The sequence below is a fragment of the Falco naumanni genome, chromosome 15 (genome assembly GCF_017639655.2).
Source record: "Falco naumanni isolate bFalNau1 chromosome 15, bFalNau1.pat, whole genome shotgun sequence".
Classification (NCBI taxonomy): Eukaryota; Metazoa; Chordata; class Aves; order Falconiformes; family Falconidae; genus Falco; species Falco naumanni.
The window spans coordinates 21,244,566-21,262,090 of record NC_054068.1 but is presented as its reverse complement, the minus strand read 5'-3'; the positions used below and the strand labels follow the sequence as shown (position 1 = coordinate 21,262,090).

General features: G+C 47.5%; 1 protein-coding gene across 4 annotated transcripts in view; it reads right to left on the bottom strand.

Annotated features, from left to right (window-relative positions):
- WDR59 (WD repeat domain 59) overlaps positions 1-17,525 on the bottom strand; it is a 51,136-nt gene that overhangs the window by 7,956 nt on the left and 25,655 nt on the right. Inside the window, exons 13-21 of one of the 4 annotated variants that reach the window (XM_040615272.1) lie at positions 17,297-17,421; positions 16,261-16,425; positions 15,347-15,442; positions 13,750-13,906; positions 12,436-12,505; positions 12,025-12,178; positions 8,183-8,239; positions 2,008-2,141; positions 471-552 (exon numbers count right to left, since the gene is read on the bottom strand). In XM_040615272.1, coding sequence (XP_040471206.1) covers positions 471-552; positions 2,008-2,141; positions 8,183-8,239; positions 12,025-12,178; positions 12,436-12,505; positions 13,750-13,906; positions 15,347-15,442; positions 16,261-16,425; positions 17,297-17,421 — 1,040 coding nt within the window. Of the gene's footprint in view, positions 1-470; positions 553-2,003; positions 2,142-8,182; positions 8,240-12,024; positions 12,179-12,435; positions 12,506-13,749; positions 13,907-15,346; positions 15,443-16,260; positions 16,426-17,296; positions 17,422-17,525 lie in introns of those variants that run through there. The other 3 variants (XM_040615274.1, XM_040615273.1, XM_040615275.1) reach the window with 3 other exon arrangements.

Sequence of the window (17,525 nt, the reverse complement as noted above, 5' to 3'; positions counted from 1 at the left end):
GGTCCCTGGGCTCAGACTCTCTCAGAGAGAAGCTAGCTGCAGTTAGCACCCAGTGCCAGCGCAGATGAATATCAAACAACGAGAACAATTACATAAGTAAGAAAAAAAATCACCCATCAAAATGCTGACAGCAGCTAGACAACTCTGTGCACAGTTACTCCCTTTGCTGACTCAAAAGTGGGCTGCATTCCGCACTTTGCCTGCAGGAATTCCCTGAAAAATGTGCTTCACTCAGTTTGGCAAAGGGCATAAAACAATCTGCTTGCAGCCCTGGGAAGGGACCTCTCGATGCCAAGAGTCAGTGATGTAGAGATCATCTCTGTGGCTGTTGCACAGGCCTTGGTTCACCAACCAGAGACTCCCTGGAACAATTGCTGAGCCCAGGTGGCTGGCTGGGTGACAAGGTGACAGCACAAGCCATGTGAGGGTAGGACAGCATGCTGTGGAAGAGGCCCGATGCAGCATCGTACCTGTACGAGGTCCCTCCGTCCCACAGCCAAGGCTGAGGCAGCATTCTTCTGGCAAGTCTCCTGGATATTATTCACATTCAGTCTAAAAAAAAAAGGAGACAGCTCAGCTCTGGTTGGCACGTTACCTACAAAGGTGGGGAGGGATGGGGTGAAAGTGGCACTGGCAGCAATGAGCAGCCCAGAACATCCTGACCAGCATGAGCCTGCTAGCATAGCCAGGATCCCATCCCTCCTTCTCTGTTATTCAGGGACCACTGCCACCTTCCTCTCACGATTCACCTTCACTAACACACCGCGCATCAAGTCCAGCTCCAAACTAGCTGGGATTGGTCCTAAGAGGCACCATTTCCAAGGAGACATTGGACCAAACTTGTGCCAGGATAACAACAAGCCAAGATCCATTCTTATCCCTAGAAGCTGGTGCCATCAGTTACATGGTTCTGTTCCCATTCAGCCTACTGGTCTGCTCCAGCTGACTGGGAGACAGCAGTCCGCTGTGGAGAAGCAGGCTGGTCTTCAGCCTGTTCCTCAGTAGGATAACGCACCCACCCAGAGTCTCCGAGAGGCCAGCAAGGTGAGCTGGGCAAACCCACGTGGGCTTTCCTGCTTATTGTCAGAAATCTCCCTGAGACACTTGACCCTTCTATGGCTTAAGATCTTAGAGAAATACAGAAGGCTCAGGCTGCTTGCACAGGAGATATCCACAGAAGAAAGGTCCAGCAGGTCTTTTTAAAGAATGTTCTTTTTCATAATATAGAAAAGATTGAAGGAAGATTTTTTTTTCTCTCTCCTCCCCCCCTCTCCTTAAGAAGGGAAGGCTGCTTCTTCCCTGAATGTGCATAGACTGGAAATTCTGTGAAGGAGCAGACAGTACTACCAAAGCTAAGGAGGAAAAAATTCAGCAACAGAGACTTTGTAACTATCTGAATTAGAGCATTTGGAAAAACAAGCCCCTTGTTTGTTTGGGTTTTTTTAAAAAAACAAACAAAACCAAACGAAAATACCAACAAAGCACAGAACTTCTCCATTCTTTCCATTAAACCAGAAGAACTTGCTGTACAGATGCTGGCACATACAACCAATTCTCCAAGTATACGGGGCATTCCAAATACTTCTGAAATGAAAAAGCCTTATGAACTGTTAACCAAGAACACGTGCATTTACTGGGATTTTTAAGACTGTGCATTTAAGCGAGGAGTTTAATGTAAGATTTGAAAAAGAATTTGTGCGGATATTTTCTCTATTTAGCTAGTGAAAACCTGAATCTGTAAGATCTGCAGCGATGGTACTGAAGCACCTGTTCAAACTCTGTATGCAATACCCCATCACAAATTTCTTCCATCACACTTTTCAGATTGTTAGGAGCTACGTCCCCTCTCACAGGCAGAGGGATACTATAAAAAGCAGCAAGGCAAGAACATAGGAATAAGGTATAGAAACATTCAAAGATGAGTGCTGACTGGTCAGGATTAAAGCACAGCAATGCCAAAGACGGCTGCTTTCATCCGGGAAAGGACGCCAGCCCGTACGTACTCACATGTAGAGCTCTCCCAGCAGCTTGTGGACAGGCAGCAAGCAGGAAATATCTTGGATAATAACTTTCCCAGCGGCTTTGATGGGTCGGTTGTTGGCATCTGTCCCCTCTCGTTTGCTTTTCCACCTCCTTGATTTCTGCAGAACAAACGGCAATGTGTTACCGGGGAGGAGGACAGCAGGCTTCTTGCGCCAGGGAACAAAGCACTAGGGTCAGGAATAATGCAAGCAGCACCCAAACCTGCCTTTCAGAAGGCTCTGTGTTACCCTGGAAAACATCCATGACATGCCCAGGAGAACAAGCATCTCCATCTGTAGGAAGTGAAAAGCAGGTCAAGGCAGCGAGCTCAAGGTCAAACTCACTCAAAAAGTATTTTGTGAGTTCCCCTGTGAAAGCCAATAAGAGAACAAATCAGCATTGGGATGCCAATCAAACCTGGGCAAGTTTGGCAGGAGGACGGTTCAATTATTGTTCTCGTTAGAGGTCTGGTCTGGGAACCCTCTGCACACAGACCACTGCTGCCTTCAGCCAACACCAGCACAGAGACGTGTGGGAGGCAGCTTCTGCTCACCCTTAGCTGCAGGGCAAGCCGACAGCTCCAGACTGTCTCTTTTGGTCTGTCCTTTCTGTGTCTGAGTGCACCCCTGTTCAGCGCCAGGACAGGGCTCCCACCCCCTGCTTTATCAACAGCTTTAAACAAACAACTGGCAGATGATAAAGCCAGGGCCCAAGTTTTCCTAGCAAGGATCCTTAGCTACCATGCTCGTTGCTACTTACAGCTGGCTCAGGACATAAGGTGGGGGGAAGAAAGGAGAGGAATCAACACAAGGGAATGAAAACAAGAAGCCAAGATTCCCAAATACTCCCTGTAATTGGCACAGAGGCCATCTTAACGCCAAGCTGCGTAAAGCTACCTTGACTGGATGAAACACCGCAGAGTATTTGGCTGGTATCCTGGCCTCTTCCAGCTCCTGGCTCTAGGAGGGTAAGGAGGAGGGATGAGAGGATGTGCGGCAGCACGACAGGCAGAAGGCACTGGAGCTCTACCGAGGGAAGCACTGGCTGCTACGCAGGGATCCCAAGCGCAGCGAAGGATGCTTTGCAATGCTGCTCCCCTATGGCGTGTTCCCTCACTGACACACAGAGTCAATGCTCCTATGCAGTGTCTCCTGGTCATACTGTGTTATGGAGGGTCTCCTCAGGCACTTGTGGTGGGGCCTCCTACACCCCCACCCGAAGCAGAACAGCCCCTTTGAAGAGGCCAGCCACACAGTCCTGTGCCGACGGCTCTGCGAGGCAGGCAGAGCTCACACAGGCAACACAGCGGTGCTCCTGAAGAGCAGGGCTGGGATGCAGGAAGGGCAGGACTTGGAGCTGCAAACAGGGTCACCTCTGCTGCGGATGGCAGGCCAGCCCTGGGACGGCTGGATGCCAAACTGCCTTTGACCGTGATCACGCAGTCCTGTGAGAATGTGGGCAGGCTTATCACAGATACAAAGTGCCCTTAAAAAAACCCTAATAACCTTAAAAAATTAATTCCTCCTTCACTGCCTGCCTGGCCCAAGCTTAGGCCAATGTGCTGAGGTGGCCTTGCCATGCTGAGCGCACTAGTCACACATGCCACAAGCAGCAGAAAGGATGTGCTCCTGAAGCCACTCCGGACACTAGGTGATCGAGGCTCAGAGGCTCAAGCACAGGCTTGACAGTAAGTGAAGAAGGCATTGCAGACTTGAAGGAGGTGAAGGTGGATTTTTCCAGGGGATGCCCGCATGACAGAGCATCACCAGTTCTCCTGATCTTCCACCACTCCTCAGAGTACAGAGGAGCAGAGCGTGCACGCTGCCCAATATTCAGAGATGCCAAATGCTGGCAGAAGGACTGTCATCACTCCGTGCTATGGAAAAGCTGGCTGACTAGGGCACGATTCTGTTCTCTGCCACATCCCCGCAAGTCCTAATTCATCCAAGCAGAATTTGCCTGCAGTATTTCTCTGCTACACCGCTCTGAAGCTGAGAAGCGCTATGCTGTGGAAGGTACCTAGAACGTGGTCAGGTGGGAGACCAAAACTCTCCTCAGTCCATCGGTTCCTAATCAAGGCACTGTCTGGATCAGCCCTGGCTCTCTTGCCATTGGGCAGACTGTACCTCTTTTGATAACACCTAAAAACCTAGCTCCCCCTTCCTGTGCTGAAGGATGTGGGCTCTATTACAACGAGGTTCCCAAGTAACAGTGGCACCTGTACCTCACTCCTTGTCAGGGCAGCCAAATGCTGTCCCCTACATGCAGCAAGGAGCTGCTGATGCTGCCAAAACCAACACTTGAGCAAAGCTTGGGAGCCCCAGCACAACAACATGCCAGCAGGGCAAGCGCTCAGGCACCGTCCTGGAAGGGCTACCAGGCTTCTTACAGCAAAAGCTGTTGTTTGTGCTGTGTCTGAGCAGGTATTTGAACCCAGGCTTGCAGACGCAGAACCACATTCTGCAGGTCTATCACCAAGGGCTTCTAGAGCTTGGCAGGTAATTTGGAGAGCAACTTGCCACCTCCTGACCATCTGTAAGCCAGCTGCCCCCAGGACTCGCAGCCGATGGAGAGTTCCCTGTGACCAAGGCAGGTTCTCTGCCCTGTCATTGGGAACAGATTCAACCTGCTCCTGCCCTCTGCAAGAGCGGACTGAAGAAGCCTCCCAACAGGCATTTCAAAGACTAGAAACATGGACAACACACGTAACTTTCCACAGGTAATTCAGTCACTTTTGTTTTGGAGGAGAATGACAACGAATGAGAATGAGAATGGAAAAGAGATCCCATGAATGGTTTCCACTGCTTGCTGTTATAGCATATCACCAGACAAATGAAGACACTAAATGTATTAGAACCCCCTGAAAACTTGGACTCGCAAGAAAATCATCCTGTTTTCTTCCTCTTAGCACTGCCTATTTAAGGGCAAAAAGGGAAGCTGTAATCCTTTACTGGTGCAGCTCCTGGAGTAGAGTCAGCTGAAGGCCATATGCCCTGCCAGTACTACCCTTCCACAAGCACTATCTCCTGCCCCTTGAGCTGTGACAGACGAAAATCATAAAGCCACATGTGGAGTCACCATTAAAAATGTCTGGGTTTCTGCAATTTAGGTTTGCCTCAGCTACAGCAACGAAGTGTTAGAAAAAAAACCTACAACCAGAAATACGGGAACCACCATGGATGAGGTAAAGCTCATCACCATTAACAGAGCTGCTCTACTTCGAACCAATTGCTGGCATTAATTACAGGAGTAGCTCTCCACCGGGCAGTATTAAAGCACTTTTAACAGGGATTACCAGAGGCAAGGAGAGCTCTAGCTTGGGCCTGGTCTGGCCAAGGTCCACCACAAGGGTCCTCTCTCCTTTTGGCTTCACCTCTTCTCCCAGGAGGAGAAGCTCCCACTATGGTCTTACTGGAAGGTGTCACCGAGGCTCACGGGCATTAGGGTAGGACAGAAAACAAGTCTCTTCCTAGGGGCTGGAGCACAGGTCACCAGGGGGAGCAGGGAACATAACAGTTGGAGCTGAAGCAGAAATCAACATGCGAGCGCGAGCTAACTATTGACAGCTGAAGGTCAGACACAGGTCTTACGCACTGCCTCTGACATTTCTAGCTCTTTCTGTAGCCTAGAATCCATGCCAAGGAGAACTGCACCTACCCAGTTGCCCCTGAGAGTTTAAGGAAAGGAATAGAAGAGAAAATAGCTACAGTGATAGTAAATTAAGACTCATCGGTTCCTCAGAGCACCAGGAGGAAAGAAACCAGAGCATTTATGACAATCATGGGGTTGGAGGTGACAGCGGGAACAGCACTGAATAATGACTAAAAAAGCCAGCCTGCACCTGCACTACCATACCCAAGGCTGTAATTTGCTGCAATCTGAGGTGATAACGATGGCAGTAAATGGGTTACATGTAGAAACAGATAGCCCAAGAATAAGCCACCAACTGCTTCGTAGCAACCACCATCATCACTGCATACTCAGCAGAAGTAGTTACAAAATGCTGCATGCCTGCTTGGAAAGGATGCTGAACAGTTGGGGGGTATGCCTTTGGATCCTGCCGAGGCAGGAGTGCTCTAAGTAACGTCGTGAAATGTAAAGTGCCTGTTTCGCGTAAGCGTATGCAAAATTTCAGGGTTCGTGGTATAAACTGGTGTTAGTGGGGCAAAGGGAAAGGTTGCGTACAGAAGGGAACAGACTTGATGTCAAAGATTAAGTTGCAATAAGGTATTTACAAAATAAAAGAGTTAAACCTGCTCAAAGTCAGGTTCAAGCTACTTCTAATATTATTATTTTTTTCCAATAAAATTTTGAAATTGCTGCCTCCCTGCAGAAAGCTATGCTCCTTTCTTCTGAACAACTGCCTACAGATTAACACCCCCATGCAGGTCATGCAGCACTGCTTGGATTTTCTCTTCAAAATAATCAACATTTACTATTTCCAGCATCTCCCACAGTACCAGGCACCTTCCATAAAAGGGCTAAAAATTCTGAGGCACTTCTGAATCAAGTGCCCCACAGCAGGAATATTTCTTTATAGGTTCCATCAATTAAGAGCTGGCACCTGCCCTGAAGCAAAGGCATTTCTGAAGCGGAGGCTAGTCATTACCTAGAAAGGAGGAGGAATTATTCCTTCTTCTGGGCTTGCTAAGCTCTTGCTTCCATGAGCACCTTCAGCAATGCTGAGCTCTTCTTCCAGAAGGTAGGCACCTGGTCTGCACAAATAATCCACACCTCTCTTCACGTATACTTGCGTCTTCGCCTTGGGCACTGCTGCTCGCTTTAGACAGTGTGATTGGCCTCCTCCAAAGGTTATCCACAAACAACCACTCAATCCTTGAAGGCTTGGCCTAATCCAGGTGTCATTATAAAGTATATCTTACACAAAATGATAACTTTATCACATCACTACTTGCCCTCCCTTCCAAGCCAGTGGTAAGGGAATTAAACTGTGGCCCTTTGTGCACCACAATTTCCTTGCTTGGTTTTCTTTCTTTCAGTCTGTTCCTGATCCAAGACAGAATTTCATTTCTTGCCTCCACTGCTCACATTTCTTTATTAGCTCTTTGCAAAAAGCCTTGATGGAGTCAAGTAAATTACTTCTGGTTTCTTTCACCTATTATCTGCTAGCATAGTCATAAAGCTGCTGTAATTAGGAAGGCTTGATCCTATTATATGCGGTTAAATTAGGTGTTACAGGATTCTATTTTATTCCCTACTGTTTTACAAAGAGATAGCACAAAGGACAGCAGCTGTGAAAAAACAGTCATTCACATAGACATTAAGAAAAACGGACCTAAAGAGATCATCTTTGAATTGAAATGGAGTTTTCTAAGCTTTGCCTATGCTTGGCAGATGAGTGATGAGATAGTAATTGCCCAAATTTACAGCACAGCTTGAGCAACGCTGGTATCATCAAGATGTGCACATGAATGATGTTCAAGCCTGATGGACATGTGGACGTGACTAATGGAAAATGACTGTCAAAGCAGCCTTGGAAGGGCAGGTGCCAGGAGGAGGGGGGACCTGCCAGGGTGGCTGGAAGTGCAACCACTCCAACTGAATGCAGGGTGGTGCGATTCCATGGGCTGGGAGATGACCACAAATTAAGGAGAAATTCTATTTATTGCTCCAGGAAATAAGACTTTATGGTGTATCCCACGGAGAATAGGCAGCTCATTTTAATGAGATGACAGATCGCTGTCAGCAGCTCAACCAGTTTTGTTTCTTCCACAGCACTTAAGCGATCCTCCCTCTCCAGCAAGGCTTCATCTTTTTCAGAACTGAGGTGATCTCATGTCAGTCTCATCAGTCAGTTGATGATGCATAATAATCATTCAGCTCCTCCGCAATGCACTTTCAGTTTCTTAGAGGTTGATCTTTTCTTACACTTCAAACTACTCCTTGGCATCCTCTCCTGACTGCTGGGCCAGGTGAAACAGGCATGTTGTAGGTCAGCATTTGTACCCTGGGAACTAGTGTCTGCTCCTGTCCACTTACACATGCATTCACTCGTACTGGAGCCCTAGGCTCTGTGTGGAGTGCAAGTCCCCCACCTCTGTGCAGGTTACTCAAAGGCAGGCAGGTGGCATTTTATTCTTGGGCCCTTGGGCAGAAGACAGGGTTATATCAAGGACAATATTAGCACAGCGCACAGTACCGGGAAGTCGTTAATTGCTTGTATGGACCAACGTCGCCGGGCAGAGCGAGGAGACATCTGTATGTGAAAACGTTATACCCAGGAAAAGGGAAGAAAGACACCAAGAAAATTAAAGACAAAGGTAAATAAACTGAAATGAAAAGTGCCCTGAACCAGCAGAGTAAAAGATACTGTTCCCAACGGTTCTGTTACACAACGAACAGTTGCAAACCATGATCCCCGCTTTCATTCACACACAATTGTACTATACAGCATTACCTACAGCCCTGGTAAAGCAAGGGCTGCTGTGTCTGTGCCCCACACCAGCCTCTGTGGAAGTCTTTGGCAACCACAAATCTGGACAAAGTCTTCCACACACAACGTTGTATTACTGCAAGAAGCACTGAACTGTTTCATGTGACCTTCATACCATGATTTGACAGCAGAGCAGATGACAACACCCTGGTGGCCCCACATGCTAGGCTCCTACTCTAACCAGTTTTACTCCTCTTGGCTGAAGAGGAAGGCAGCTAAGTGCAAACAATGTTATTTTTAAAACAGCTGTCCAGCGCCATGGCACAGAAATCTGCAGGAAGCTAAAGAAACACCCCTGCTTACTCAGATATCTCTTTAACGTCCAGCATCCTCCAGGATTTCATTCACTGGAAGCTGCAGTAACTGTTCACTTTGATTTTAAACAATAAAAGCCACATGTCAGGATATTAGAAGGGATGTAGAGACCTGCTGCTTGGCAGGGCCATGTGGAAATTGTCATTATGGGCCGAGGAACGCATTCAGATTGAGTGAGCAACCAAATTCACTGACTGACTATGCAGAATAGCTCCAAAGTAGGCTTTCATTACACATCTGCAGACATTTCATTAAGTACTCAATGTAGTACTATAGCAACAATAAACAAAATATTACTGTGCGCATACTTGAAAAAATTTTTTGTACTGGTCTGTAAGAGTCAACACAATAAAAAGGGTTATTTGTGTCATGTGCAATGTATTTTACATTTCTTCCGAGCTGAGGATAGGCAGTCAGAACCTTCAGCCTCTACTTTCCCTTGCAACTCACTGCTGGGAGAACCCTGCAGTCAGGGAGATGGGGGGTGAGGCTGGCTGCAGGGCCCCCCAGAAAGAGAGAGGAGAAGACTGCAGCCTTGCGCTACAGGTTGCTCCACCAGGCCTCACAAGAAGAGGAGAGAAGGGTTAGCTGAAGGAAATTCGGTATAGTGGAGAAGCAGCAAAACTAAGCTCAGTCCCCCCACAAAGTCCTGCTCTCCTGCAGGCAGCCATGGCTGCCAGCCTGCGCTCCCCTGGGCTGGGAGCTGGAGAGGTCTGCAACCAGGCGGGCACCAGGGAAAGCCGGAGGGATGTCCTCAGAAACAGCCGTCCCCAAGCCCTGCCAAATTCCCTGATGGGGAGAACGGGGACACCACTGCCACTGCCTCTGTGTACAGCTGTCCTTCAGGCAAGGATGAGCTGTCCCCAGGTTCCCCCATGAACAACCCTCCAACTTGGGGGAGAAAAACACAGCCATGGCACCTTCTTTAGAAGATATCCAGGTTTGAAACGCTGATGGCATTGCCACAGTATAGATACGGTTATTCCTTTCTGCTGACTACTACTGAGTGAGGGTATTTTGAGGAGTGAAAAAGAGGGAGGAAGAGAGGAGGAGTGTGCATGTGTGAATAAAAAGTGAGAAATATATATATATATAGATGTGTGTGTGTGTCTCTTGAGCGTGTATATATATACACACATATATTTACATGAGCACAGAAAGGCTCAGTGTCAGATTTAGTTTCATTTTGGTTTACTAAGGACATCTCTGCTGGGTTTAGCAGCTCCCCTGCCTCCATGGGAACATGACGTATGCCCTGTCTAGCAATGGGTAAATTCCATTTGTTTGCTAATGGTAGCGATGCCAGTGGTTGCTACATGGGATTTAAATACCTGGTTATCGCTGACAAATTCAATTTGGGGGCTGAAGTTATATAACATGAGTTTAACACATAAAATTTGAAATTTTATATAATGCAAATATAAAAACTGAGCTTCAGAGCAACGGGTTCACTAGACTCAAGAGTCTGGGCTTTTTGAAATCCTCACAACAAGATGACATAAAAATATGTAGCTTTGATCTAACACAGGCCATGATATCAACTGAAGAATCGTAAAACCTTTGCTGAAGGGAGATACAATCTTTTGCTTGTTTGTTTGTTTTAAAAAATATTTCAACTGCAAGAACATTTGAGCTAGCTCCCTGCTAGGGCCCTTACACTTCTTCCAATCCAGCATGTAAGGAGATAGCTTGGCAGGCAGAAGGGGAACAGAGGAATTTTTTCTGGCTTTCAGCAGTTACAGCTACATATACGCTTTGTTCTCTCAATTTTTTTTATCCGTGACAAAAATCTTGTCGCCATCAGTACAAGGGCTGGGGAGACAGGTCACATGAAATTGCACCAAGCTGCTTCCACGTGTAATTTTCAGCCTCGTCTGTCATCTTAGAGAGCTGCGTGTCAGAGACAAGCACGCTGCAGAGGACAGAAGTAGCTCTTTAAATAAACTCTCCTGCCGGCAAAGACTAGAACAGGCTGTAATTCTTATATCAGGCAGCACCATTTTCTCTTCTCATCAAAAAGAAGTTTGTGTGGGGAAAAAAATAAAACACCAGAACGGGGACTCCGAGTGTCTTCTGGGGCCTGCACGGAGGCAAAGCTTGCCATCGGGACAGAGGCTCTCCCCATGGCTGGTAGGTGTAAGGACTGACTCACATCATGCAAGGAGGACACAGTCCCAGAGGGGTCAGCTGTCATGTCCAGCAATACTGGAAAATCAAGACCTCTTTCCATGCCCAGGAAGGATGAGAGCTCAAGGCTTGGAGTTTCCCTCTGCTCCTGGGACAGGAGTTCCCAAGCTCCACTGCAGCAGAGTGCAGACAGCCCTCAGCTTTCCTTGGGGTACCTGAAAGCTCTCCATTGCTGCACCAGATTAGTGGCCTCAGCATGGCACTGGGGAAAATACCTGAATGGCCTGACTTCTCAGGTTCTTGATGGAAGCTTACCAAATTTTTGCAAGCCACTTCACCCCCTGCTGAAGCACAGAGAGATTCTGAGCAAGCTGCATGGCTTATTGTTCCCGCAGTATCTGCTCCAGGCACACCAGGCTCTCAGCTGCTTCAGAACTACCCTACGGCCACCCCAAAAATACCAACAGGTCCTCCTCACCCTCTGTGTCACAGAAGGAAACAATCCCACTTGTAAACAGCAATGACAGCAAGACCTATACCTAAACCAGAAGCATGTGGACTGAGAGATCTTTGGAGAATCATGTAGGAATGTTTTTTTGTTTAAAAAAAAAAAAAAAAAAAAAGTCCAAAAGGGCACATATCCCTGAAAGAGACACCTGTAATAGAAATAACCAAATATACCCCATAATCCAGGACAGGTTGTCAGTGAGCTGCAGAAAGCCACAACCCTTTGCAGCTGTATACATCTGGGAGTACAGAGAAAAGCAGAGCTCCCCACATGTACTTATCTGGAGACTACAACTTCTTAAGTGTAAGATTTTAACCCTATGTAACGCAAAGGGAGACAATGTAATGCACTGAAGGAAGCTGTGATGGTCAGTGTAGAGAAATATCAAAATAAGCAGGTCAAATGCTAGAGAGGATCAGTAAAGTAGTTACTAATAGGAGATAAATCCTTTTGACATTTTTACAGAGCTGCCTGTAAAGAGATGCCTTATTGAGAAGAATATGAAGCTTCTGTTACTAGCAGTGTTCACAGCTATAGGAAAGGAATACAGCTCACAAATGCTGAAGTGTTAGGAAAGACTTTTTGGTCTGGTACTTACCCTCTCTTTGTAGTAGAAGGAGCTAATGGAGACCTGCTCCTTCTCGCTGCGTGTTGGGCTCCCACTGTACAAACGCAGGTTGCCTGGAGTCTCTGTGCGGATCTTCATTGGAGTAATGAGGCCACTATGGTACGCTGATAAAGCTGACAGGGACCTGGAAACAAGAGAATACACTTTCAGGAGCTTTCACCCACCAAACTGCTCTGGAGGCTCACAATGCCATCTCCAATAACCCAAGCCGCTAGCAAAGTTTCAGGTGTTTTGAAAGAAGCCTCTGCTGAGTGCCAGTGATGCAAGACAGCAGGCTGTCAAGGGCACAGCAAACACCAGAGGTCAGTAGCTCCAGCGCAGAATCTGATATTCTCCTGCTTTCCTGCCCAACACACCTCAGATGCGACACAGGGTACTCACCTGGGTGTGGGCTCCATCGGGGACACCGCTCGGTGCATGGTCATAGGTCTCGTGAAATACACCAGGTACCCTGAAAAGACATGACACGACATAAAGATCACACAATCAGGAGTAGATTACCCAGGGGTGGTTTACACAGGGAAACCTGGTCATTTAAGGTATCAGTCGAGGGGCTGGGTGCCTGTCCACTACCCTAAGTGCTTTTAAACTGCAAGTAAACAACCACATTTTTTCAACCCTAATCCCTTCCCTACAAAATCATTAAAGAGCATGTTTCAGTTGAGAAGACTGCCTTAAAAGCACCATCTCAAGTGGCTTACAGATGTTAGAGAAAAGACAGTAAAAGAAAACGAACAAATTAATGTTCACATTTTAACTCTTCACCAGAACTTGTCAAGCACTGATATCCAGAAGCAAGCAAGGTGATGTTTGGCTACAAAGAGAAACCATTGCAGCTTGTACAACTCTCCTCTTCAAAAGGATAACCCCAGCCACCTGAAGCCAACTCCAAAGTGCTGCCTCCTCACAAGCCTTACCACATTTGTTAGCATCTCTGAGCCTACTCAGTACAATACTACTCTCTTTCACTTTTGCTGGGAATTCGGCGAGGCCTGTTTGAAAAGCAGCTTTCAGATCAAGCTCAGATGGGGATGTGGTCAGGCCTGGAGGAGGCATGCTTGCATCTGAAACAGCTCGGTGAAACTTTATAGCTCTTACTCAGACCGCAACCTGGTTTTTAAGGATGATGTTTGCACTGTACACTCTCCTGGAAAGCTGGATGTGATTGTACCCCATTGCCCATCTAGGAGAAGTTTCCCAATGACCTCAGGAAAGCTACTTTGGACAACTGCAAGGGTGCAGAATGAGAAAAGAGTGGTTAGTAACAAGAATATGGTTTCAGCAAGGTGTAAGTTCAACCCCAAATAACAGGAATTTTTTGAAGACTGAGCGCCAGAGTATGTTCAGCAATTTGATGCCAGTAGGAGAGAACTAGGCAAGGAAAACAGCTATTCCCAGTCTTCTATAAAAGAGAGGTCTGTCAATGCCTCCGGCATGCCACAAGCCAAAGCCCCTCTCTTCAGCTAGCCCTGGATTTCCAGATCCTAAACTCCTGCATACAACACCAACTGCAAACAGTTGCTAACTGGTCTCATTATCTACGAATTTATCACAACAGCGCTACTTTAATACTATTTCTTACTTGTTGCATGGCAGCAACCAAAGCCTTGCCTTGTTCAGAGGCAAGTGTTCCCCAAGGCATTACAAGGATCATTCCCCAGGTAGCTGTTGTAACATATCAGCGATGGGGCTAACCTGCACCACAGAACCTGGCTCCAGAGGTCCGTGGAAATGGGATGTTAGAGTCCTGGTAGGAGCCATAGGCATTGGAGACCCGGGCGAACGTGGGCAAGGGGGGTGTTACGGAGTTTGACAAAGCGTAGGGATTGCTGGAGGTGCTGTCCTCTTGGTTCTGAAACAGAAGTACCCAAGGTCACACTCCGGCTGCCACAGGAAGGAAACCCAGCTGGAGCACCGGACATCGCAGTGCCAGGCAGCCTCACAGAAGTGCTCGTCCTCTGAGCCAGAGCAGATCAAGCACAGAGCATGGTTATTGCCCAGGCTGCAAAATCACTTGCAAGCTCATTTACCTTTGAGGAAAGGGCTTCTCTGGCTGCTCGTCCAGAGATTTCTCTCCCACCATAGCAGTGTTGAAATGCAGAGCTTAACTTGAGGTGAAACAGTGGGAAACTATACAGAAAATCTGTCCCTCAGACTCTGGATATGACTCTTGAGACCGAGCTGAGCTAAACCTGACCTCAACGACGCAAGTGAGACAAAGTCACCTTAAATAGGAATACCACACAGCTGTGGGGAGTCAAATGCTGGTTGGGAGTCCTGAAGTGAGGAAGGCAGGTGGTGTGAAACACAGGGGGGCCTCTGGCCATAGGAACTTCGGCAGAAATCTGCACTTATGTAGATAAAAGGAGGGCTACAGCTTGGGTCTAAAGGAATTCTTTAAAGGTACTGGTGCCTAGCTTGAGTCATCAGATTTCCATACAATGGAGAAATTAACCGCTGAAACCAAACAGAATTAAGCCTTCGCATGTAAATAAATAATTTTAAGAAGCCCTTTATTTGTGATGAATAAACAAAATCTCTCAGAAAAGAAACTTGAGGAGACTCTCCAATCTTTTCCTGCATGCTAAAAACACCCACTCCAGTACACTTCACCCACACACAGACCTAATACCTGACACTGCGATGCTGAGTAGGTATCACAGATCTCTCAGCTAAGGGCAGAATGTGACTTGGATTGTATCATCCCTACAAAACCTCAGCACAAGGCTTCAGAAAAAACAGACTTTCACAGCTTTTTTTTTTTTTTTTTTGTAAGGGAAGAAAACAAAGACCCTAGAATAGGACTAGCAGGATCTTTGACTAGAAGCGAGGAGGTAAAGACATCTGCGACTGCCTTTCAGACACAAATGAATCCCTCAGCTCCCTGATGCCTCTTATCATCTCTCATAGATGAAAACCATGCCCTGGCGATCAATGGAGATATACTCTGAGCTGGGAGGCTACCACGCACCACTAAGATGCTCCAACACCCAGTCATTCCTGCTAACTTGAATGCTAACTAACATTCCTGCTAACTAACACTGCTAACAGCGAGCATGCAGAGCTCCCCAGAGCAGCAAACCTTCAGGGACTGATTTTCAGAAAAAATCCACATCTAATCGTCTGCTCAGTTTTCTTCAACATTAACCAGAAGTGCTTACACAAATGTAACTGCCAGTCACAGGGGTCTATTTACAGTCTAATGAGGCTGGACTCTCACTGCAGAGTCAGAAGTGTGGGACGTGGGAGAAGACAACAAACTTGGGCAGAAAGCCCATGCAGTTTTCCATACCACAACAGACTCCAGCCAGGAGACCAGCTGACGCAGGCAGGGCTCCAGGCAGCTCTGGTTCCGCTTCACTTTCTGCAGAGAAGTGTCTTTCAGTATCTGGAATACATACAAGACACAGCTTGAATCATGGTTACATCCAGTTTCCCCACACCTATTTTTATCTGCAGAGCAACTAAGTTGCCAGGATCCAGAGAGACCAAAGACATCCTCTAAGATCCAATGGAACCACAGAGACTCACTGGTCTGGTGTCTGCTTTAAGCTGCGAGCTTTGATCAGAGCACTGAAGGTTCACCTAGATTCAGGATGCTCTGAGCCAGGATTTGGTCTTCCATACCACTGTAGCCCATACATTCCACACCAGTTTGTGGCAAACTGGATCAATTTTTTTTCAGGAAGGAACCCAAACTGATCCATCAGCTTGCTGCTGGAGAAAGGATTTCATCAGCAACAGGATTTCCTACAGGAGACGATCAAACACCTGGCCTGGAATTAGTGGGGCCCATGTAAAAACTCCCCTCATTTTTAAAGCAGCTTGTAGAGGACAGCCGGAGGCAACATCCCAGCTCAAAAACATTATCTTTCTGCAGCTGGATGCTTAGCTGGTCATTTTGTCTATTATGGGCTTGGGGGCAACTGCATGATGAGAAGGATGTCAGGGATCCTCAGGCAATACACATCATATTGGAACAGAGCAGCAGTGAAAAACACATGTTTAAAAAGCACCAGCAGAGAAAAGCAAACACCAGGCTGCAAGGCCAACAAAAATGCTACCCTAGGAGCTCCACAATATATCAGTTCAAAGTGACATGTGGTATGTCTTCGGTAAAGTCAGATGTTTTATTGTGACAGTAACTTAGACACTAAGTGTCCAGCATTTGTACATTTATAAGGACAGCGTATACTCCCCACACACCTTCAGCAGCTTTGCCTTCATGGAGGCAGTAATTGAGGTTGGGTTGATGAACTGGAAGGATGGTGCAGCATTATTGGGGTACTGGACAGGGAACATCACCAGCATCCGGACTCTGTGGTTGCCACAATGCACTGACACCGTACAGCTGCGACTCACCGCATCCATCTGTGAGGAAAAGCAATTGCTCTGTAGTTAGATCTCCAATGACTTCTAAACTTATAGTGGCTTAAATTCATGCTGAGGGGCTGATTCCTCTGCACACCCATAGAGGAAGTCATGCTGTTCTTAAGGGCAGCGAACACAGCGACAGCAAAAAACCCCAGGCAGATGGAGACAGACTGTTCACACCAGCAGACAGCTAGTCCAGCATGTGGAGACCACAGCCCGCCCAGGCAGCACCAGGAATCAGGCTCTGCCCCCAACAGCCACTGCACCCCAGCCCACCTCACTGGGCCACGGAGAGCTCCAGGCCCAGTACAGCAGTAACAGGCACCATCTAAGATCATATACTACTGTCTTAGAAAACTACATCAGGGCCATGCTAAAAGCTGTGAAACTACAGTGGTGGCAAAAGGAGATGGGCAGCTGCCTCAAGCCGCCCATCCCAGCACAGTGTTGTGCCTCCAGCCAGCACAGAGCAGGGTCTGGGGTGCAAGGGAGATGCCAAAACTGAGGGAGAGAGTGCAGGGTAGGGAGAGCTCAGCAGGTGGGGTTCCAAAACAGTCAAAACGAGATCAGTGGTGCATGTAGTGCAACAAGTCACTTCCCACTCTGCAGCCTAGGCAGGGAAGAAAACACTGTCCAGCCTTCTTGGGACCAGCCAGCACTCTGACTGTGCTGAAACACTTCCCTCATTCCCAGTGTCTGGGATTACCCTCTTTGCTACTACCCCTGGCCAAGAGGATCTCTACAACTCAAAATAAACCTTGTTTACAGATGGCAGTCACTGCAGCAAAGAAGGTTCCCCTCTACAGGCTCTGATGAGCCAGCCTGCCCACATCGCCTCCTAACAAGCCAGCAGAAGGAAACTCTCTACCTCCACATTGACATTTCGGATCTGCACGTTGATCAGTGAAAACTCCTGCTGCAGTGTTTGAGGCAGTCCCAGTTGGTCCGTTTTCTTTCCCACCAGGGGGTCATTCAGGAAATCTTCTTTTAAGGCTGACAGGAAAGATGGAGAACAGTTTGAAACAAGCTATAACGGACAGATTTTTGGCACGCGATGCCAGGAGGGAGCCAAGACAGCAGGCTTTCCTCTGCTCTGC